At 39.2% G+C, this 24,873-nt stretch overlaps 1 protein-coding gene across 3 annotated transcripts in view; it reads right to left on the reverse strand.

Annotated features, from left to right (window-relative positions):
* grid1b (glutamate receptor, ionotropic, delta 1b) overlaps positions 1 to 23,116 on the reverse strand; it is a 270,532-nt gene extending 247,416 nt beyond the window's left edge. For 2 of the 3 annotated variants that reach the window (XM_057358219.1, XM_057358218.1), the window contains exons 1-2: positions 22,712 to 23,116; positions 20,237 to 20,392 (exon numbers count right to left, since the gene is read on the reverse strand). In XM_057358219.1, the coding sequence (XP_057214202.1) occupies positions 20,237 to 20,392; positions 22,712 to 22,790 (235 nt within the window). In that variant the 5' untranslated portion in view covers positions 22,791 to 23,116. Of the gene's footprint in view, positions 1 to 20,236; positions 20,393 to 22,711 lie in introns of those variants that run through there. The other variant, XM_057358220.1, reaches the window with a different exon arrangement.
* Between the last annotated feature and the right edge of the window lie 1,757 nt (positions 23,117 to 24,873).

The following is a 24,873-nucleotide window of genomic DNA, read 5'->3' on the forward strand; positions in this document are numbered from 1 at the left end:
ACTTTTAAAATGTAAGTGTTGTAAGTCAAATAGTGCAGCATGGATGTGGGACCTGCTTCTGAGAGAATATAAATCAATGCCTGACAGTCAAGTCCATCGTAAAACACTGAGCTTTGGTCAGAATAAAACAAAAATGCTATTTGTAATATCAATATGCCAAGATTAGATTCAGTTTTTTATGAAAATGAAAACGGATAGAAACTATTTAATTTGAAGTTGAAGTCATTTATGTATACATAATATAACATTGTGATGAACTCTAAACATTCAACATTACGTCTTTCCAAGCCTCGTGTCTTAAAGTACTTGAACTAGAAGTCAAAGACAACGTTTCATCTATTTACAGTCGTATGTGTGGGTGTGCTGATTTTTTTCATAATATTTTAAGAAAGCCATGGGTGTCTGTGATACAGAAGTAAAGTCATCATATCAGGGGCGTAGCTACATGGTGGCCATGGGTGGCCAGATAGGGCTCAACCTGTGCAGAACACATGCCCTTTCTGCCCTTTTATGGTGGTGTATTTTTTTCATTAAATCAGTGCTATTGGTAACCCTTTAAGTCTGTCTGCCTGTTTTAGAAATATTTAGCCAACGAAAGGTTAAAAAGAGCTTGTGACTAAATCTTGTTGGATACGCTCAAACTGTCAATAAAACCTTATGGCTCCACCCCCCTCTGTCTTGACTGAACTGCAGTTCTTTCCACAGCAGCTGAACGTCTTGCAAGGTCATTAAATAAAGGTCTTGTTGTTTGAACAAGTACAGCGTTTTCTTTACGCAAGAAACATTATGTCTAAAATGTTCATTTTTAAGTATTTGAGGTCTGAGACATTTGGGACCGGAGAGAGAGGGCTAGCATTTACCTGCACAATAGCCTGTGCACACAGTAGCATTTCATCTTTTATAAATTAGACTTTGGCCAAATGTATTTTACTACAGGAAAACTGAGCACCCACATACAACAACGTTGTAATCTGTTGATTAAAACGGTGATGTCGGTGTTTTTATGATGACGGACAAAAAGCACATTTGCACACATTCGCTGGTCAAAAACCCCGTAACGTTAACTGCATTTGAGTTTGACGCAAAGCCACTGAGTGATCCTCGTCATTAATTTATGATTGATGATACACTTCATTTATTAATAAATCGTATTGTATGATCGCATGGTTAATTCATGTTCACGCTGTAAAAACTTGGATTTGGAAGCGGCTTGAAACCAGCTTTTTTATATGTAATCAAAACTTGTAATATGAACAATTTCACCATGTGATGGGTTTTCCCAGATGGCATCACCTTTTCAGAATAACGCTTTAAAAATATTTAGCGCAATTATCTGTCATCCTTCTAGCGTTGCATTATACAATCACACTCTTATTCATGTCAAAGCCTTTAAACCATTTAGGCGTGATTTTAAACGGTTGCTTTGACACGTACAGTATAGAGACATCTAGCTGCGACACAACGCAACGCTACAACGGTCCCGTCTGGCGTAGCCTATACACCTTATATATACACGAGCTAAAGGATGCGTCACTGATCTCTGTCAGACAGCACACCAGTATTACGTTCTCCTTCGTGCATGAATGAACAAAAATACACAAGATTATGCCTTAAAGCACATTTTGTTTAGTATTTTTGTAAGCACAAAGCAAATTGGGGAACGCATCAGATCTGCGCAGAGCGTCAGCTCTTAAAGGGGCCGCATTCTTAAACATGCTGCTGTGACTCCTGTCACTAATGATAATCTAAGAACAAAAAAAAAGAAGAAATTAATGTGTTTTTTGTAGAGTATTCTTCTGTATTTAATTTAGAATTTAGAAGTAAAGACTGTAAAGTGTTTGAGAACTTCACTCAATTTCTACCTGTTAGACTCTCTGTTATTAACAGTGAGTAAATCTAAAGCTTTTGAGACTATTATTTTGTTTGATTTAATTTGTCATAAAGATGTGACCAATAAAGGGGGGTGCCCTTTTTCAGTTTCAGCACATGCCCCTCAAAAGTTCTGTGCACGGCCCTGCCCCTGAATGATGGATGGCCACCTATCTGGCCACCTCGGTTCTGCGAAACAGTTTTAAAATGTGTGTCGGAGTTTACGGAGTGCTGCGCAGATCATTTAGCGTATGCACTGAAAGTAACGCGAGAACATTCTGCCGTTAATATGATGTCATACGCTGACGCACTGACGCAAACAGTCTGAGCGCTATAGCTGAACAGCTGCTAACCGCTTCGTGACAGTGTACTGTCTGTGTACCATTGAAGTTCATCGCGAGCAGAAGGATCAGGTCAGTAAAATCAGTCTTGTTTAACTGGACTTCATTCATTAATTACATTTTCACGAAAGTTAAAGTTGGGGTACTGCAATGATTATTTTCTATAAAAAATGCTAACTTACTGCAAATGATAGCTAGCAAATTATTTTAAAATAATGTTAGCACATGAAAGCATTGCAAATCAATTGTTTACTTTACGTTCTTTGTGTATGTTTTTGAGCAGCAAACGTAATGAAGAATTGGTGTAAATTACAGCAGAAGTTAAAGAATTTCTGTCTGTAAGGATTTTTTGGTCACCCTAATAAAATCACTGGGTCTTACCTGGCCACCTCTAAAAGAAAGTTTTGGCTACGCCCCTGCGTCATATTTAAAAGAGAGACAATCCAGAAGTATGAGGATAAGTATTTTTAGATTTGTCTGTTGACTCGATAGTTTTTCACTACATTAGGGGGTAAGTGTTTTTTATTTCAGGATTCGGCTCAGGCCTGTAGCTTTACAGTGTGTTTCACAGTGTGACAGCACTGTTTCCACCCCCATACACACAGTGTAGTTGTGGAAAGCAGAACTTCTAATCCACAGAAAATAACCCGAGGCACTTCCGTAAGCAGCATTGCAAAGTCAAACTATAGATCATCTGAAGCACCCAGTTCATCTCTCATCTCTTATTGTGATTCCTTAGGTTATTGACCAGAATACAAATACTGACTGCTTTACAAATATGCAAAATTGTAACTTTGCAAGATCAAAATAATAAGAACGCAATGAAGAGATTCTGCTATATCATTAATATAACTAATTTAATTTAAATATCTATAAAGAAAAAGCAGAAATCTATAGCCTATGCAAACAGTGATGCCACACACTCTTAAAAAAGGTGCTTCAAAAGGTTCTTCGATGCCATAGAAGAACCTTTTGGTTCCATAACGAACCTTTAACATCTGAAGAACCGTTCTGTTTCACAAATGGTTATTTGTGGCAAAAACGGTTCTTTAGATTATAAAAAAGTAAGAAAGAGATGGTTCTTTGTGGAACCAAAAAGCACCTTTATATTTAAGAGTGTAGAAGAAAAATTTTTGGTTCCACAAAGAACCCCCTTCAGTCAAAGGTTCTTTAAAGAACCACGTCTTTATGACATTTTTATAATCTGAAGAACCTTAGATCTTTAAATGCATTTGCATTTGCATTTGTTCCATAGTTAAATAGGATACAAAACAGTGGGTCCTTTTCCAGTAAGAGGTTATGTAAGGTTTCTGAGCTTTGTTTTATGCAGTCATGTGGTGTGGGTTTGTTGGAGACCTTTTCATACCAGGGGTCCCTGACTGCTGTCAGACCAACTGAAAGAGTGAAAGAAGCTGTCTGTAGCCTCACTAGACCTTCATCCACTCATCCAGACACAGGCAACTCAAAAAAGAACAGCATTAATGTCAGGAGAAGATGGGCCTAACGCGTTCCATATAGACTGTTTGTTTGCATAAAGCTATTGTGGTAAATTCATGTTAAATTATAGCACATTATTAATTGCATTCATTTCGTTCTTTGTTCTCTCTCTTTCATCTTCACCGCCCCTCACTCGAGCATCAGTGTGCGTGGGTTGAGTCTTCAGTGTTCAACAAGTATTCTCAGCATGAATATTCATGCTTCCTCCCCCTTGTGTGAATGTGAGTTTTAATCTTTGAAGTGGCTCATGAAGGAATTACTTGCCTAGTCCTCCACCTTTGTAATATTCACAACATGCACAAACAGAAATGTCCCTATTTATTACAAGTTCCAGGTCTAATGATTGGTTTGACGAATGATAAAGTAACTCTTTTGTCATTTTTAACTTTAAAAAGTTGCAGCAATGCATGCTTGTGTCTCAAGGGCGGTGAGGGCACCTCAAGCAAGTGTAAAAACTTTTTTTATTTCGAAATTTCACAAAAACACATTAAAAGGATTTATAATACAAACTGAAGACAATCTGAACACTGGCATGCTTTCTGCTTCTGTTGCATGTGAAGGTAAAACGACGGCAATGTGCTGTCAATTAGAACATTTACCAACTAATAAAAGCAGTATTTTTTCTAAATATTATTTTCTAAATATTTTTTTCTAGGGGGTCCACGGTAAAGGTAAATATTTAAAAAGCATACTCTTTTCGACACCGATTTATTGTGGGCGGACGGACGTAACATGATCACCGACGAATGGAGGGGGACCCCACCCTGGAACGTGATTGCAACGGACGCCAGGTAGGGCTCCGCATCTTCTAACTCTCAATGGGACATGTCCCATGCATGGTTGATCAAAACAGAACCTAACAGAACCCTGGCTCCAAAACAATGATAAGAACCCAACCATGGAATTGGTGTATCGTTACACCCTTAACCAACAGTGACCTGAAGGAAAGCCACTAATGTGTGATCATGTTTCACCTGCTCTCTGACTTTGAAATGAACACTACATTTAGGTTCTGCTTGTCTTTTAGGACGTCAATGTAAACATTTACATTTAGTCATTTAGCAGACACTTTTATCTACAACGACTTACAAATTAGGCAAACAATGGAAGCAATCAGTGCAGCAAAAAGGGCAACAATGCATTAAGTGCTATGAAACTAGTCTCAGTTAGCCAAACACCCGTCTACTCATGCGGGCGGCGAGAAACGAGTTTAGAATCCATTTTAAACAGAAATTCGGTCTACACTGAACGTGGTGTGTTGCGACGTGACCAACGCCTTGTTCTCAATGATTTCTATTGTTTTTTGTTGCGTCGCATGACGCCGCTCGCGTGCAATGTAGACAGGACGTAACACAGGACACGAGTAGCACCTCAACTGCACTAAAGGCCAAACTCTGGCCATTATTTCTTTCATGATTTTTTCAGTGAAGTTCAAAGTGCAGTTTTGCTTTGAATCCACATTACATATCTGGTCCAACCTTATATTAATGAAATCAAAGACAAGTCCAATGCAATGCCCAAAGGTCATATCATTTCACTGAGCTACAATTTGCCTAATGCAGGATATTAAAAGGCCACTGGTTTGTGTTTGTCTGGTTGAACATCAGTTTGCTAATACACAGTTTGCGAGTGTGTAATCAGTCCCCACACCATCGCACCAAAACACGCTCGCGACTTTGGAGAGATGCTCATTTTCATCATCAAATCAAGAGAGGCATCTCAAATTACTTAGCATTAAGCATTCCGCTATGCTAATCGGCACAATTAGCATAAATAAGGGGTGAAAAGGAAAAACAAACTTCTAGGGAACATAAAACGAGAGCAAACTACACAGGCATTAGACAGAGAATAGTTATGAATCATTCAACACCATGCCAGCACTTAAACGCATTGATAGGTTATGTGCTTTGTGAACTTATAGGTTGCTCCTTCTTTTCTGTCAGCAGCCCTTTATAATTCATGTCATTTTTCCTGCAGGGGGTTTTGCCATGTTCCTGGACTCTGCCAGAGCTCTCACTAAAAGCTTGGTATACAGAGGTAATAACTACCCGCTGGTATGATGAGACAATCGGCACTTAATTGCTCATTTTAATGGCGAGGCCGTGTAGCCCATAAATGAGGCATTCTTGCCACCTACAGAGAATGGTATTCTTTGCCACTCTGTCATTATGTCTTTAAGACGACAGCGTTGTCTTATCTTGCCGATTTTCCATTATAATGGTTAAATAAAGGATAATGGAAACAAAATGACCAACAATATACAGTAAGTAATGATATAGACATCCTTTCAAGGTAACCAAAACATACAGGAGGAACATGATTATGACAATACACTTTGAATTGTCCGTTTCGTTCAATACTAGAAAGCATGTATAAAAATGTTCAATCTATTAGCCCTGTTCGGGAAACCCCACATTAGAATATTGTTTTAACACCCTAATGTGAGTAACGTTCCATTTCTATAAGGGTGGTACCTTAGAAGTTAGGTGTCTTTGTACACAGTAGCTCGCAACGTAGCTCACTAAGATTTGGAACTGAACTAATACAAAACTTACTTTCATATATATGTTTTAAGTTTTATATATATGGACAACATATAAATGCGGAAGTTAAAAAACAGTGCGTCCCAATTTGCATACTATGGGTCCTACGTAGTATTCGAAAAAGAATTACGTCCCAAATCATAGTATGCTGAAATGAGTATTCCGTTTCCAGTGAAAATTCGAAGTGTAGATCCATGGACACTCAAACGGCTGATATTACCCACAATGCACTGTGAAAGGGCATAAAGAGTTTAGGGATGCTTCACTGCATTAGTAAAATGAAATAAGAGATGTTTTTCGTCTCTTATTTAAATGTATGTATAGAGTAAACATTGCATAAGAAGAAATGAGTAAATAAATACTTAAATGCAAAGGAAAGCTGTACTTTGATGTTCATGACAGTTAACACGATCACAGTTAACTCTTCTGTTTTGTGTTAGTTCTGCTACATGCTAAAATGAATGTATTTTTCCGTAACAAAAACAGTACATAGTTTTAGTGCATAGTATAGTCAAATTGGGGCGCAGCAAAAGTGTTTTTCTTCTGTGCAACGCTGGTGACAGAAACAGACTGCCCCCAGTGGCCGAAAATGGAACTTGCTTATGTAACGTGTCTAACATTGTTATGTATATTCTATAATGGCATCTCTTGATGTATACGGTCTCTGACAATAACTATATAAGTAAATATTATTCTGTTTTTACTGTAAAAAAAATTGCAAACAGCACAGACACACAATAATCTGCAAATTTATTTTTTAACACCTGCCTCCAGCCCTGCTAGAAAAAAAACTATAAACCTCTGGGTCATATGCATTTGTTAGATAGTTCTTAGTTAACACAGCTCACCAGCCTATGATTTTCCCTTGCGGGAAAAATATTTATCATTGCTAATTAGCTTAGCAGGAGGAGTTTTAGCGTGGGTGACTAAATATTCTCATTCAGGATATTACCAAGGGGCATGGCATTGCAACAACAGCTCTGCGAGTTCAGAGGAGCTTTCACACTATATGTTTCCAAATACAAAAAGCCTCATTATTGTCATGCAGAGTTTCAGCAGTTCCCTGTGGGGCCACACACCACTGACCTGACAGCAAATGCAGAGTTTGCTTCCAAAACGCTATAAATCCATTTGGATTCATTTGAGTGAAAATGTGTTTTCTTTACAAAGAAAGTGGCAAGATGAAAACCACTATTTTCTGTTTCAAAGTTTCACATAGCATCTTTAGGTTCTAGTAACATAAAAAATTCAAATCCAGATTTTGATTTTAAAAGATTTATTATAAAAACTGATCATTTTTCTCCAAAATGCAATAAATCCATAACAATTTTTTTTTAAATGCATCCATTGAATCAATATAAAAGTTATTTTTCATATTGAAACAGTTGAAAATACACAACAAAGTGAGTTGATCCACATAATGACAGCCTCTGAACTCAATACAATACTAATCTCATCTTTTTAACGCTATAAATTAGTGCCTCATTTTCTTAATCTCCTCACGTAAATGATTAGATTCCGATGGTGTACGTTCCCTCCCCACCGCAGAAACCAGCACAGGTTCATCAATGCCGTCAAAATGATTCATTTTGTGTTTGTTTGTTGAACACAAAGTAGATCAGGGAAACTAGGAGCCGACCGTATTCAGAGCGCCGCCATTAAGGTCTTTGCACATACAGTCCGAAATTTTCGTATGCGTTTTTTCTTATTTGGCTCTTGTCTGTACGGTGTCTCTGAATTGTTAAAAAAGGCCACTCAAAATGCTTGACGGATGCGAAAAACACAGAAAACCGAACCCGGTCCGAATTTTTTTATGACGGACGAAAATATCGGAGGCAGTGTGTAAATGTGATTGACACAACGTGAGGTCGTATTTATTTTTTAACGTGCGGAAATTTCGTACGCAAATTTCGGACTCAATGTGCAATGGGCTTTACTGTTTACAGTGCGTGGAATGGTGTGCTGTGATTGGTTGAGCGGATATATCGCATTCTGCAGAGAAGTGAGACTGGCGTATATTGCGGTTTGGACGAAAAGGGAGAAAACATGACAGAATAACACGGCAGATATCGCATTTTGCGTAAAATTAAAAAGTGACTTTTTTTTTTAAATGGCGTTTATCGCGTTTTGGAACCAAACTCTTCAAATGATGTATGCATCCATCACAGTATGACATCACCGAGTCAAAAGACAAGCACATCATCATGATAACCTGGCCCTACACGCCATGGATGGAGCACAAAAAAGTGGAATAAATTTCTCCGATAACAGATGGTAGACACATTTGTAAAGATGTTCTTTCAAAAAGCGCTCAGATTTAAATCAAGATGTCTGCTAATCTTACTCGCTTTAATACGTCCCACACAAATATGCCATGTTTGTTTTATAATGGAACCGGAATCTTTTCTGAACGGGCTCATTCAAAAGGATTGTTCAAATCCAAGCAATATCTCTCAACAAACATGCTTAAATCAAACATAAAAAATAACAGTTGTATGCATTAATAAGCTCAGTACAAATATCACGACACACTGACACTATAAATCAATGAAAATAAGCATTTGCAGTATATATATAGAGGAATAAATATTTGTTTTATTACAATTTCACATTTAGACAGTCAAAACTCTACACAGAGGATGTAATTTATCCGGGCCTCATAAATGTAACCTACACCCATGTTCAGATGTATTTATTTAGTAGAACGGCTGTAAAGTTGAATTCACTGTCACTGCTTTCAAGCGTGTCTCTTCACATCACTGTTTGTTTCCTAATCCAAATTATTCCAGATAAAAGTCACATGTCTTCTGCATTGACTCACACTGTTGCCCCAATATAATTGTGCAACAATCATGAACATGCTGTACATTAAATGTACTAAAAATAGCTTTTTTCCTTTTATGTGAGCAAGATAATGAATCTGTGGATAATGTAATGTGATTTATGCATTGCTGGAGTTCCCAGAGTTCATGTCACTTTCACATATTTTTCATTAGTTTCTTAGTTGACTAAGAATACCGCTCTCTGTAGGTGGCAAGAATGCATTCATTTATGGGCTGCAACCTCACTTTTAAAATGAGCAGTTAAGTACCAACTTTCTGATTATGTATATCATCGTTTGTATTCAGTGTTGGGTAAGTTACTCTGTAAAAGTAATTAATTACTAGTTACTAATTACACATTCGATAATGTAATTAGATTACTGTACAAGTTACTCTCTTCAAAAAGTATTTAATTACTTATTACTAATTGCTTTCTATATCCTACATCAACCTTGATGAGTTAAGTGATTCAAGGATAGACATGAAACGGCTCTTTTAATTCATTCAAATAAATAATATAAAACTACATAAAGTAGTATTATTAATTACAAATGTGAGAATTATACATTAAAGCACGGATTTTAAAGTTAGACTTTGAATTTTTATGTCAATTCCTCTTCTCCACACACACATATTACACAAAGTATTTAGTTTAATTACATCAGAAGTAACTGTAATTAAATTACAGAAAAAATAAGAGTAATGCCTTACTTTACTTTTTCAAGTGAAAGTAATTAAATTAAAGTAACTAATTACATAGTAACTAGTTACACCCAACACTGTTTGTATTAAATTCTGGGATCTTTGCTCTTAGGTCATGAGATTCTAACATTCAGATGTGTCCTCGACATAACGCAGTTTCAGCACAGATTAGGTCCAAAATGCATTAATGATTTGGATCTTTATGGATTACCATGGTTAAGGATAGCAGCTACAGGCTATTTCATCTGACCTGCTAATTGTGGAAAAACCATTGACAGATACTAGAACTAATGAAGCCGCATTAAAATAATCTCTCAGTGAGTGTCACAAAAAACCTTTATTTCAAACTTCTACATTTCTAGGCTATAATAGGATCTAACTTTAAGTAATAATTGTTTCTAAGGGAAAGAATAATGGCTGTCCTTTAAGGTACTCATTTCAGAAAGAGCATCTTTTGGCTGTCAGCAGAATTGGGTGCCTCCCAGGGGTGATGCTCTATTCCCCTTGACTTTTAAGTGTGTTTAGTACGTAGACTCATACATCATCAGGAAGAGACTCTCAATAAAAGCTATGGTCCCATTGAGACCCTTTGCCCTGACAGGCACTCCAGGAAGGACCAGAGATTCCTTTCCCTCTGGTCTTTTAAGTGCACTCGCAAGAAGACATGGAAATCCTCAAAACGGTACGGTAAACAAATGTGTACAAGCATGTCTTCGGTGTTCCTTCCTTCTGTGTTTGCTCCTTTAAGAAACACTCATTTGGGATGGCTACAGCACTTCACCTGCCATCTAAACTTGGAAATTGGATCCAAGCCTTGTCCCAACTTGATCCAAGTTCATATGTGAATTTATGAATCCAAATAAGACTTTTTATATTTAATAAAAGTAATGTAAATCAAGATCAAACTAATATATTCTTTATTATTGGTGTCATTTTCTTGATTGTTCTTTGCAATTTTCCGATTTCGGTTGTTCAAATCTGATGGGATGAGCCATGTTCAAAGCTTCTGTAAAACAGCAAATATGTGCACACTTGTGACTGTACATCAATTGTTTTCTGTAAAAACATTCCAAAAATATTGATATAAACCAATATAATTACAGTATCACGTAGAGTCCAATGCATTATATTATTTTTTGGAATAACTGTTTACTAGGGTAATTCTGATTTCTTTATTTATTGAATAATAAATTGTCATTAATACTAAAAAAGCTATTTATCACATTGCTGTTGCAGCAGTTTTAGAAAAGCAGTTTCATAAAAAAGAATCAGATTCCTGTAAAAGGCTCTGAGTTTGCACATATTCAGACAATATTTTACTGTAACAGCAGAAAATTATGTAAAATGCATGTCAACAAAAATAAACGTAAAAATATAAAAAGGATCTGAAGTATCACAATGTTGTTAGAAAAAGAGTCCCGATATTTATAGATCAATGTATGGGCATTATCATGATAAAATTAGTGTAAAGCCAACCTCTCCCGGTTTATACCACCAATTGCAATATAAATTTAGCAACTAATCTAAATCCAGGAAAGTAGTCATGGCAAAAGCCAGATATGTATGTCATTATAAGACATCACTTGTCATTTCTTGAGAACGATCATTAGAGGGGAAGAAAAGTTAGCTCTAAATCAGCTACACTGGGTGCTATCAAACAGGTCCAGACACGATTCACGTTCTTATCTCAGAAACACCGGATGCCAAAAGAGTTGTTTTCAATGACATCATAGGCTGATCAGATCTGATGAAGCTTTCATGGTGAAGTGCTGCACACTGGATTCATGCGAGCAGCATATGTCTGGTCCCAAGAATAAAAACAGCAATTCATATCTGATATTCATATTCAGTATTTGTGATGTCAGGTCCTCTACATTCCAAGTGGGTCTTCATCTCTGATGTGCACAAAACCAGTGCAAGAATGCACTTTTTTATCTTAGCCGTCATTCATGCACACGTTTGATTTACAGTTTGTTTAGGTGCCGTTCCCCACTAATATCTCACGGCATGCCTGCTCTCCTGGAAGCCATTATAATGCATTACTGCATGCGGAGCACATTTTAATCAGGGCTTACGTCAGATGCACTGCAATGGAAACTGGGAAAAATTTGCAAATTAATTAACTTGGGAACGCGGCTTGGAAGCACCGGGCCAGCTAATGGATGAAGCCGCGGCACAGTCACGGCAGTATATCTCCCTTCAGATAGGACTAGCTTTGCACATTCAGATGTGTATCCCTTCCTCTGCCATGCTTCTTGCTGTTTAAACTGTAGTTGCTGTAGTGAAGCCGCCGCAGCCTGATTAATTCCCCCGCATTGTTTCCTCTCTCGTACAATGGACATCCTTCATGAAAACTGTCATCCAGCACTGACTGTAATGATGCAGGGACACTGCTCGATCGCCCGGGAGAGAGAGCTCAATCTCCTCATGGTGTGATCTGCATCTCTGCTGTTATTTGATGTGCGGAGAACAAAAGAACAAAATGATGGTGGGCTCACGCAGATAAACATGCTTTGGACTGAAGCCAGGGCCTTTTATTAGAGCAAACTGGGTGATTTATTAAATCATACACTCTTAAAAATAAAGGTGCTTCAAAAGGTTCTTCGGTGCCATAGAAGACCTTTTTTGTCTAAATGGTTCCATAAAGAACCTTTAACATCTGAAGAACCTTTCTGTTTCACAAAAGGTTCTTTCTGGTGAAAAAAAAGGTTCCTCAGATCATAAAAAAGCAAGAAAGTTATGGTTCTTTAAAGAACCTTTGACTGAACCAAAAAAGGTTCCTCTATGGCATCGCTGTGAAGAACCTTTTAATCACCTTTATTTTTAAGAGCGTATATTATTTTGCTGGTGATAAAAAAATGAGACAACGTTGCAAATATTGCATTTCTTCCCTTTTTATTTGTCCAAAACGTTTTTTAAAGACTACATTAGGGCTGTGATGGTGTCCATGACAACCGCGCCAGTGTCATTGGCAGTGTGCTTGTCACTGGCTATAATCTAATAGGAAAGTCAACAATTCAAGACTGATCGAACTTTTCCTACTTGGCAACCTCAGTGACTGATCCATATGGAGAGCTTCCTATAGCAAACAGGATTGTGTTAATTACGCAGCTACGAAATGAAAGCAATATTTGCAAATGATAGCTCAACTCCAATTACGTTCCAGCCTCAATACCGCAGCTAAGCGTGAAAACATTCCACATGGAGAAATAACCGAGCGCCGTCTTTGCAGGGTGGACAAAGTAGTTGTCTTTGCAGGAACACTGTGCAATTTGGCAATCAGACGGCTGGCTTGGGTAACAGGGTAATTAACCTCATTTATTTGTCTGTGTTGAAAGTGTGTTTAAGGCCCCAAACAGAGCAATTTAGTTGAAGATGTAATCACAGAATCAGAGAACCTCAATATGCTTCAGTTAGGAGGAACGGCCCGCAGCCATGCAGAGACGTTCAATCAATGCAAAACTTAAAAACGTTTGCTCAATGGAGGATTGGTGCTCTGCCCACACATTCCAGAATAAGGGTCCGTATGTTAGGGTGTCTCGAGCGTGTGTGGGCTGTTCATTTGTATGCATCCCACGCGCTCATGCCGACATAAAAAATCGTTTAAAACTGAGCAGTGCAGGCCAGAAATATACATGTGACTGATTTCTCAAACCTATATCTCGTAGTAGACACGGGTCCATGGACCTCGTCTATCTCAGCAGCATCATAATAACCCCATTACTACGGTTGTCATCTCAGAATCATGGGCTGGTGCGATGAGGAGGTCAACATAAACTTAATCTTTTATGTTTTATGTAGTCGTTCAATATAAGCACCCACATCTGGCTATGCAGGTGACAATATCTGCGTAATGGATTCTGCATGTAAATTTACCATTCTCTAGGGAACACTGTCAGAGACCAGGCACGTCGATCACAACCCATTAGTCCCTGTGGGTAGCTGAAGAAACTATAAACTCTTATGACTTCTAGCTTACATGGCAGTATGACCACAGAGTCTATCAGACAGTCGTGCAAGCATCTACATTTTCTGTAATATGACATGTCCAATGCCTGTGTCAACTAGTCATGGCCGTGAGACTTCAGTTGGGCTTGTTTTATGTTCGTTAGTGTCACATTGTTTTTGTAAGGTAACTTGTAATTACAAACCGATTTTAATTGTACTTTCTATCTAAATGTTGATCAGCTGCTTGAAGCAGGTGCTCTTAACATCCTTTATAACAACAAAAACAGCATGAATCTGGCATGCATCAGCATGAATTAGCTCCGGCTTTCATTTCTACCCTGCATCGCCAGCTGCGAGGCCCTGCTGATGTCACACAGCATGTGGCAAAGAGCATTTACATTAAGTCAATACTGACTTACCCAATGGTTAACTTTCTAGATGACAAGTCGATTAGTAATATTATAAATAAATAAAAAATGCAAAGACAAAAAACGAGGAAGCAATGAAAGTGGCACTCTAATAAACCATAATAGAAGATGTGTGAATCCATATTTCTACTTTTCCTCCAACTGGAGTGCTATATCAGTTGGTGCACATATTTAAAACCTCATTATGCCTCATTGTGAGTCTTTTGAGAAGAAAGAATAAATTAGTGGTTAACTAAGAAAGATTTTAAAAACAAAAGCTATCCAACAAAGAATCCTTTTAGCCTACTTTTGGAAATGTTGCACTCCTTTGTGTGAGCAGGCAGTTTGCGTTAAGCTCCAAATCTTTCCTGACATCTCAGACACCCAAAAGATCTTGTGGGATTCATCTGAAGAGTTTTATTACAACTTCACCATGTTTCCGCCGAAGATTTTGCACTTAGTGCAGAGCATAAAAGGAGCCTGAAGATAAGCACGAAATAGCACATTTGTCAATTGCAAAGGAACACTCGGTGAGTAATAAAAATTCAAAACGGGTGTAAGTATTTAAGATCAACTTCTGGCGATAGACTCAAGCAATAGGCTGGTGTAATGACAACATTTCTGCATCTTTGATTCTAAGTCGTTTCAGCCTGTTACATAATGGGCTGTTTGACAACGTTTTATTACTTTGTTTTGAGCTCAAAAAGTAGTAAAACCAAAATGACAAAACTTTATTTCTTTATCCAACTCCTTTAGGGTGAATCTTAGAAAAGTGTTTGAATTTTAACATCTCCACCGAGTTTTCTTATGTTTTACTAATAATTCTCAATCATCATTCTTATTAGATTCATTTAAAGGGGCGATGAATTGAGACCTCAATTTTAACCCGAGCTTTTGTTGTATGAGAGGGAATCGTATTCCAGCGAAGTCAGAACTGAAAACGCTCTTGTTACAAAAATTACAACTGTTATTGACACCAGGCTCAGCGAACGCCAGGTCCTTTCTATGTCATAGATGGGTTGAACACTGCTTCCACAGAAAACTACTTCTCTAGCCCCGCCCACTGGTTCGCGAATGACTTTAGCCACACATAGTACACACTCCGCATTTGTGATGATTGACAAACTGGTAACCATAGCGACATATTTTTCGGCTAAATATTTGTTTTGTCTGTCCGTTTAAAGGAGACATCAGATGAAAACCCCACTTTTTCTGTGTTTAAGTGCTATAATCGGGTCCCCGGTGCATCTAGCAACCCAGAAAACATGAAAAATAAGAACCCAGTAAGTTTGTTTTGATGAGCCTTTCCCTGCAAGCATGTGAGAAATCGAGCCGTTCAGATTTCGCTCCGATTGTGACGTCCAAAGTGGATTTTATTCTAATGTTACCGCCCCTTAATCTACACAGTTCCACCCACCACGCGCCGCCATTGTTGTTTTCACAAGCGACAGCGGTGTACGTGACGCCATGGCTAAAGTTCGTGCACAACATGCAATGTAGTCGCTGCACAGAATCCAAACCTAGGAAGAGACAGGAGTGGATTTATTTTATTTTTAGTGGAAATCCATCAGAAAGCATATGTAAAAACCTGCTTGTTTGCGCGAATCACTTTAGCAACCTGGGACAGTACAAGCAGGATTAGCTTCAAAGAGCGCTTTTCCACCATCGCGCTGAATCGTTCTAAGCACAGTCTGAAACGGTTGCGGTTGTGTTTCCAGGTGAGCCTGGCTCGGCACAGCACGATTACAAACCGTTCTCGGCACGGTTGTATAACTGCGCGGAGTGCGCGGAGTGGTCACTCGCCGGTTGCCTAGATACCAGTTTCTCTCTGCAGTCAACAGCGCGCGTCACTAAAGTAAGTAAACAAAGCATGTTAGCCTATTAAAAAAGCTACAAGTTACTTCGTTTAAGAAATGTCTGAGGCGGTTTGGTCAGTAGATGATACATTTGCGCTTATAGATATTTGGGCAGAGCGCAATATTCAACATCAGCTGGAGGGTACCAAGAGAAATGAAAAAGTTTTTCAACTCATAGCTCAGTCTCTTGCAGAAAAGGGCATTAAGAAAAACTCTAAACAATGCCGGGAAAAAATAAAAAAGCTGAAGCATACATATCGAGTCCAAAAAGACAATAATAGCTAGAAAAACCGACCGCTTCTACGATGCAATGGACAGAGTTTTAGGATGCCGCCCATCTATGCGAAATGACGGTGTGCTTGATTCCTCCTTGTCAGCTTCGCAGCTGTTTGAAGAGATCGCGGAGGGTAAGTAAATGCTTACACAGACACACTTGAACCAATTATGTACCTGTTTCGTAAGCTTTTTAACTAATGTTTACAGGATGCTTGCATTTACACACAGAGAGTAAGAAAGTTCCTGCCCTCACCTCATCCAGCAACAATCTCACACGCCGCAGTCGTGGTAAAAAATATTTTTGGCACAGATAGTGATAAAAACAATTTAAAGGCACGCACAATGAGTGCATGTCTGTGAAAGAAATCAACTTTAGTTCAGAGTTTTTTCTTCTGCTTAATATGTTAGAGCATCATACAAGCACATGTTTTATAAGAAAATGATAACACGTAATGCCATTTTAAAGTATTAATGTTAACTGAAATGAAACACCAGTACGGGTTTACAAATGTGGTTGGTAGATTTTATAAATATTCAATTTATTGGCCAAATGACAATTGATGTTTCATTATTTAATTACTTTAATGGAAATGGGTGTTAAATGTATATATATATATATATATATATATATTAGGGAAAAGGAGGCACAATCCCAGCAACCACAAAGAATTTCTTGTTTACCTCAAAAAATCTGATGCAGCATTCCATACTCTTCTAGAAAATCAGCAGCAGCAGATGGTTGAGTGCAGACAGGCAGAAGCTGAAGCAGCCAAGTTAAGAGTGGAAAGAAATTTTAATAACCAGTTTTTAAATTTGTTTGGGCAATTCGTACAGATTCTAGGGCGGAAAAATTCTGCTACCCCTGCTGAACCACCACTAGACTAGGTGTAACATTTAACATGTTGTTTAACATATGTCATGATTCTGCCTCATCTTGTCATGTCTTTCTTGATCTTGTGGCAGAATCACGGCAGGATCCCTTGTTTAATGTGGAGAGAGAGATTTTGACCCTTTTGGTGTTCCATACTCTCTCTCCGGAGTCAAGTCAAGTCAAGTCAGTCTACGTCCTGTTTGGCTATCGCGTTTTCCCTGTGTTATTGTCTATACCCCATCGTGGGTTTTCGTGTTTAAATAAATCCCTTGTGTTAACCCCTTCACTACTGCTGCCTGCAATTGGCTTCCTCCTCGTATTTCATGTCAACATAATTAAATGGAACACAGTTTATGATTTCATCAACAATATTCTTTATTCTTATTTATGTATTATCTAAATATTTATTTATTCTTTACATTTTTCTAAATGTTATTTATTCATTGCAAAAGTGGATGTATAACATTTCAGTGCAACACATAACATTGTTCAAATAATAAGATTGCAAAAAGACATTCAAGATTTATGTTTCTTTAACAATATGATGTTTCTTGTCTTTCAGTGGTTTTAGTTCATATTCAAAGTTAGGCTTAAAGTGTTTTTGTATTAGATTTATAATGTTAATGTTTCATGCATTGTGACTGAAGTGTCTCAACAGACAAGCACGCACAACATTAGCTTCAGGAATTACTCTCTCTCGCTCTGGAAGAGGTGTGGAAGGTTGTTGATATTGGGGCACATCAGCAGCATTCATCCAGTCTCGGTTGTACACTTCATAGTGTTGCTCGCACAGATTGTGCAAAACACAACATGCCACTACCATCTCTCTAGTTAAATCCAAATCGCAGTCATTACGTTTTAAAAGGCACCGCCACCTTCCTTTAAGTCTGCCGAATGCAGATTCAACCATAACTCTGGCACTGCTAATCCTAGCATTGAACATCTCTTGTTGTTCTGTCAGTCTTCCTGTATCTGAAAAAGGTTTTACTAGCCATGGTTGAGCAGGATAGGCAGCATCACCAATAATGTAGTAACCAATACTATTCCCTCCAACAAGTCTAGTGTGTGCAGAAAAAAACGGTGTGTTCAAGATATCCCACAGCTTAGACAGTCGGAGTACACGGGCATCATGGAGGCTTCCTGGTCGGCCAACACAAATATTCCCAAACTGGCCCTTTCCATCCACAACAGCCTGCAGGACAATAGAGTGCCAACCCTTGCGATTCACATCACCATTATGATGTTCCCTTGGTGTTATTATCGGTATATGTTTTTGACGAGGCAAGAAGGGTTTGGTTTACACAGCCATTGAGTGTTTTTAAGCAAAATATGTTCCAGACATTTCATGAAGACCCTAATAAATCATACCAACTTGTTGAAAGTGCTCGTCTGAGGAGACCTTTAAACTAAACCGCTGATATGCACTGTTTTGTGTTTATACTCGGAAGGCTCCATCACACAGCGCTCTTTTGATGTGTTGCCATGTTTGTTGCCAAGCGCTTTTATGCTTGTTGTTTGGTTTTAGATCCAAAAGCCTCGGCACTTAGGTCTTAATAAATGGTCTGTTGCAGATTTTAAGAATTTTTGATCTTATGAAATATATGAACAATTTGCATTTTAAGGTTTGTTTTTGTCTTGTCTTTATTTGCTTATTTTTTCTGTGAAGATCTGGCAACCCTGTCACTTTGGCGTTGTGTCATATGTGCAAAAGTGAGGACTTGTTTCACTCTTATTTTTATTTAGAGCGACCAAGCAACAAACATGCAACATTGTGCAGCGCCTGGTTGTGGAAGAACACAGTCGCTTCCTTCGGATTCTGATATTAGGAACGCGTGGTTGAAGTTTGTTTTTAAGTACGTTCCTGCTCACGTGGGTGAAACATCGAGCATTTCTTAACTTCATTTCACCGTGGATTCCTTTGTGAACAAGGCGCTGGATTTGCGGAGAGACTAAAATGAAAAAGCAGTGCTGTGCCGTCAATATTGGATACGACAGGAATTTCGCAGGAATCTTATGTGAGTAAAACATATTTGTACTATGCGTCCATTAAATAGGGCAGTATCAAAAATGTCCTCTACTACCAAATACATAAATAAAAACAACAACCCAGCACACAATGTGGGGTACTGATATGAGAAGGCAACTGTGACCACTAAAAGGAACTTCATTGCCAAATTTGAACTGTTAGTACAAGCTATATTAAAGAGAGTTTAGTTCCCCTGTGCCTTACATGTGAGGTCACGCAGAGCTGTCTCACACAAAAGGCTTTTCTCCAAGCGTGATGGTGCTGTTCTTCAAGATGATGTGCTGACATATGGGAAATAAAACACCTTAACCCACTGATCATAACCCACACCTATCAGACTGAATTCTGGGAACTTTGTAAAACCTTCAACGTCAAACAGTCGGCACTAGATAATTGGAGGCTGGCTGATAAAGGTGCAGAATAATAGAAGAGTCAAATGACAAATATAACTGCTGCAAATTACACTAGACAGTGTAGCTCATTTCGATTGATCCCCATCAAATAGTCTGTAAAACTAACAGAGACTTTCCTGATACAGGATATTTTCTAAAGGAAATAATCATAACCATCATCAGCATCGTCATCTTCTCCTTCAATCCCAGCATCATTAACTGCCATTAGCCCATTTAAAATAGACGTTCTCTTTCTCCTTGCTTTTCAAAATGATCTTTTGGAAAGCTCAGCCCTCGGAGCACTCATCCTCAACTGCAATTATGTGGAAAATTGTTATTGAGTCCTGCTTGACTCAATACCTCCACCTAGCTCTTCTTTCACAGAAGACGCTGCTGTCTGGACTGTGGGGGAGCTTGAGGTGGCGGTCTTTGAATGACATCTTTTATGCTGGCATTAATCAAATATATGTACATTTTCAAGCCATCTCAAACACACACACTCAACACAAACAGACCCCGATGACGTTTTTCGTTCCAACAAAGCGATGTCCTGCAGCCATCACGTTACACACTCGAGTTGTTATTCAAGCGGGCAGATAACAACCTTGATGTCAATTTTTTTGCATGTACACACAGACATCAGAGAACGATGCAGTTCAAGAGTCATGAGACCATGATTCACTCACCTTCCTGGACTGCCTGAAAGGGGTTGTTGGGTTCAATATATTTTATGGAGTGGGTGATTTTCTCACTCTGCAAAATGTCATCGTTGAGGCTGAGGTCAGAGATCGCCAACTGAAACACCTCATCATCCCGTGCGGCGTTCTCTTCAAAAATGGCACCTGCGGGCATGTGCAGATTGTTATCTGGGTCTTAGCAAAGCGTACGAATAAACAAAGTCAATTGTTAGTTTGCATACAAAGCAAGGCACCGGCTTAGCTCATCTCTACAGTACGGGCTCAATGTTTTATGCATCTTTGCAGACAGGCAGAAATGCTTTTAGCCAACCCTAAGCATCTGTTTAGAACCTTTTCTGGTAATAAAATAATCAGCAATAGATTTTAGATAAATGTCAGTTGGTCTGCTTTTTTTTTGTGGGGGCTTATTTACCAATTGGACTTTTTGCATGAAGATTAATTCAGATTCAGATATTTGTCCAAGCACATTTAAACTAGGCGATTCGCTCAGTAAATGGAAACACTGTGGCTCTGTGGTCCTATCAAAACATTCATGTTGGCTTAATGAGCTTATGAGTCTCTGCTTGACAAGCAACGGCAGACCTGGGCAATGTTCAGTGTTCATTCTTTGAAAATAATCTTTCTTTCTGCAAGACCAGCATCATTCATGTCTTGCCGAAACACACTGCTTCTCCGTGTTACAGGCAGCCAATAGGATGGGCAGGTGGACAGGTGAAATCTGGTTGATGTATCACTGCGGTGTTCATCTTATTTAGCTGAAATAGGGGTGTCGCATCTGCTCATTCCAGTTGCCAGTGAGAACAGGCCTGGTCAACACGTACTAGCCTCTCAATTACCAGTTTTGGATGGTCATTGCCTCTGTAAATCACCACACCGGCCTGAAATCACTTCATGTCACCCTCTCCATTCAAAGGACGGCTCTATTTTTCGTTTGCCCTTCGGAGCAGAATTTGGTCAGGATGATAACATGAGCGGATGTGACAAAGTGGAAGTATCGGGCACTGGAGAGGCTCGCATTTGTTATTGTACGTGTTGTGCACCTGTGAGCCCTGCCTATTACATGGCCAAAGAGACCGCCTGGTCTTCACGCGGAGGATAAGGGCTGGGTGAAAGATGTGGATTTTTCAACCTACGGTAGATCCATTGCAGTGCATAATGACAGTCTTTCAACACAATTAATTTGGCATATATGGATATGAAGCTTCTCAAAAGGTCATCCTGTGGTTAATCTTTCCTGTGGTTAAAGCATGGTGTTAGCAACACCAAGGTCATGCGTTCGATCCCAGGGATTGCACATACTCCGAAACAAATGTTTAGTATAATGCAATGTAAATCGCTTTGGACAAATGCGTAAATGTCTCAAAGTTATGACAAACCTATATGTCAGCTAGCTACCTAGGTAAGAGAGAGAGGTTACTGTACAATACAATATCACTCAATCTGATGTGTTAATTCTAATTTGTGTTAAATTTGCGAGATGTGATTTAATCCAGCAGCCAGTACTGCACCACATAGCCTCCATCTGCTTTCATGAGCCATGAGTCATGACCACCCAAACACATAAATTCAGTGATAAGTAGTTTTGTTGTTCGATTAAACAACACTAACACAAACTCCTGTTACATTTGTTGAAGGCCGAATAAACTTGACACTACTTGTTGACAAATAGTTACTGCAGAATTCTTCAATGACAAAAATGATGCATTCATTTCATTACGCAGATGAAATCCCCTCTCTGCATTAAACGATTGCTTTGGTAAATTTAAATTGGTGAGAAATGAAACGCAAAGATGCAATGCGACTTTTTCATGCCAACTGAATGGAGTTCCAAGCACCCCTGCCCATCACCCCCCTTCCTCCTCCGTGCAGCTGATCTCGAGCCGAAACATTTCTTCACGTTTGGTGAGATAATCTGAATGCAGAGGGTGTCCGGTAGACGCAGAGGGGATTGGTTAAAATGACATTTACGGCCCGGGATAACCAAGAATAAGCATTTGTCCCCTTGTCATTTATTTACTTCGGCAACCTTTATTAAGATTTCCCTCACGTTCCATACAAAGTTCAATCTTATAGATGGGAGGGGGAGAGCAACCCACACACATTGGCTTACTTTGCCTTATGACAGACGCCGCCTGGCTTTCCAACTTACCTAAAATATCTGATTTAAACAATTGCGCTTTCCTCATAAAAAACTACCAAGACTTGAATTAGATTAGGCTTGCACCTGTCAATGCAACGGATCCACCTCCAATCTCAACAAGAGAGACGTTATCATCACAAGTGGTCTGCTCAATTGATATTCAGCCCGATAAGCATGGCAAATGTCCAATGGTTACATACAATGGATATTTCAGACCAACATTTAACAGACCATTCACTTACATCGGAGTCCTTAATATTGGTGGCCCATTTGTTATCATTTTCAGCAATTCAAATAATGCCTTTGAACAGCTCACTCCTTACCGATGTGAATGATGGAGTCCGCTCCCGCCGAACTGCATTGCAATATCCCAAAAGAAAGGCATATTATCAGCAAATCCATCTCCGGTTCCCTCTGAAGCCGCTCATCCACACGATCCTCAGATGTCCGTTAATTCCCAATGAATGAGAAAAGTACGTGAAAGGAGATCAAAATACACTTGTGACGACGAAAAAAAGTGCTGCCGCGCTGAAGAAAACCGCCAGCGCGAGGAATACCGTGGGACAATACGGGGGAAATAGAAAGGAGAAGGGCAGGGAAACGGTCGCCTGTTGGAGGGTAACGGTCGCTTCAGGATCCGGCGCGCTCTCTCCGCAGGTCTCGCTCTTGCGCGGCGCTCGCGGAGTCTGAGACACATCACAAACTCCAAACTACTGAGGAGGGACACCCCCGCGCGCGCGCGCTCGAGAAAGCAGGCGCGAGCGCGCGTGCGGAGAGATGGAATTCGGCGCGAAGCCGGAGGAGAGGAGAGCGGCAGAGCGCTGAACGTTTACGCGGTCACCGATGCGGACGTGTCTTTATAAGGGCTCCATATGCTTTTGTTTTTTATATTTAACTTACAGAGATGTCCACTCGTGGACAGGAAATCAAACAGGGGAAAGGAAGACGAAGAGGAGAGCAGTGGTGGTTCAGTCAGTCGTCGCACGCACAACGAAACGGTAACTTAGTTTTGCGTGTTAAATTGTGGTGTCAGTTCCTTCTCGATTTGAAACGACCATTTCATGGCATGATGAAGTACACTCGGTCGCTGCGCTGGCACGAACAGGAATTGTCATAATCTCCGCTCACGCGGAAAGAAGTCGTCGCGAGACGGAGAGCCGCTCTAAAAAGTCCCGTGAAAACGTGGGAATTCTCGCACGATCTCAACACACGGCGAATATCTTCACGTGAACATGTTTGCTGTCAAACACTGTGTTCAGAAATTATGTGGCTATGTTACGGAGACGATCGTCCCGGTAAAGACTAAAACTACATATGTGCACTAAATAAGGTAACCTTAAGATGTATTTCGTTTTGTAAATAAATTAGCCTGACTATACTGGTCATTTCAGATAAGAAATAATGCTATTTCGCTTTAATAGTGTATAGACAATGTGTGCATGGTTTACTAAATGTTTTTCACAACATGACTATTCAGTAATGAGGTGTCTGTACACAGCAGTGCTTGTTCCGGAATTGTGTTAATTGTTCATTTTGTTTGTACCAAATTAAGGCTTTTAAGATGGTGTAGTTGTCAGTACTTCATTAAACTTACTACTGTTATCTAGAAATGTTGATATCAGGATGTTAAGACAGTGTGATAGAGAACGGAACGCAAAGTGAAGCGGAGGAAAAGAACTTCAGAGAAGCTACTGATGAGCAGCGCTGTACTGACTTTAACCGTCCACATCAATGGAGTCGCCAATCGACAGAGGCAGAAGAAATGATATTCTTACTCTTACAATTAAAGGATATTTCTTGCAGCTGAATATGAGAACAGAAGTGTCCTTTAATTGTTTGGCTAAGTATATTTGATGTCTTTCAGCACCACACACCGGTGGACAGCTCTCATCAGTGTCATCGGGCACGCGCAGACCTACAATGGATCGATTTTCTTTTTCATATTCACGATTGTATCGAGAACACAAACAAATCCAAAGCTTAATCACTAATTGATGTAATAAGTGAAGCCTCGTTGCCTTTTGTCGTTTCATGATTATGTTTTCATTGTAACACGTATTGTTGTGTGCCAGTGTCAGAATTTGTTAATTTATGCACAGAAGATCGGTGATTTGACATGCATTATATAGCGGGTCAGTGCTTGTTATATTCATCAGGTTCTGTCTCTTCTGTCTGGTAATGAATTAGAAGAAATATGTTTCTGGACGATTTAAATATTGTTGCATATAGTGCAATACTGCTCTTACATGCAACGTGTAGCAGCATCATGATTAATGTATGAATCAATCGGGCAAGAAGGCCTTTAATAGACCTCGCAAACCGAATTAACTAACAGTTACATTCAATAAGTGAACGTCACTAATAGCATTGAAAAGCAAATGTATAAGCAAGTCCAAGGATGATTGATGTATAATCAGTGTGCCTGTGATCAAATAAACTCTACAAAGTAACATTGAAGCATTTGCACTCTGCCTTTTGATTGCCT

This window comes from Triplophysa rosa, linkage group LG18 (genome assembly GCF_024868665.1).
Source record: "Triplophysa rosa linkage group LG18, Trosa_1v2, whole genome shotgun sequence".
Lineage (NCBI taxonomy): Eukaryota > Metazoa > Chordata > Actinopteri > Cypriniformes > Nemacheilidae > Triplophysa > Triplophysa rosa.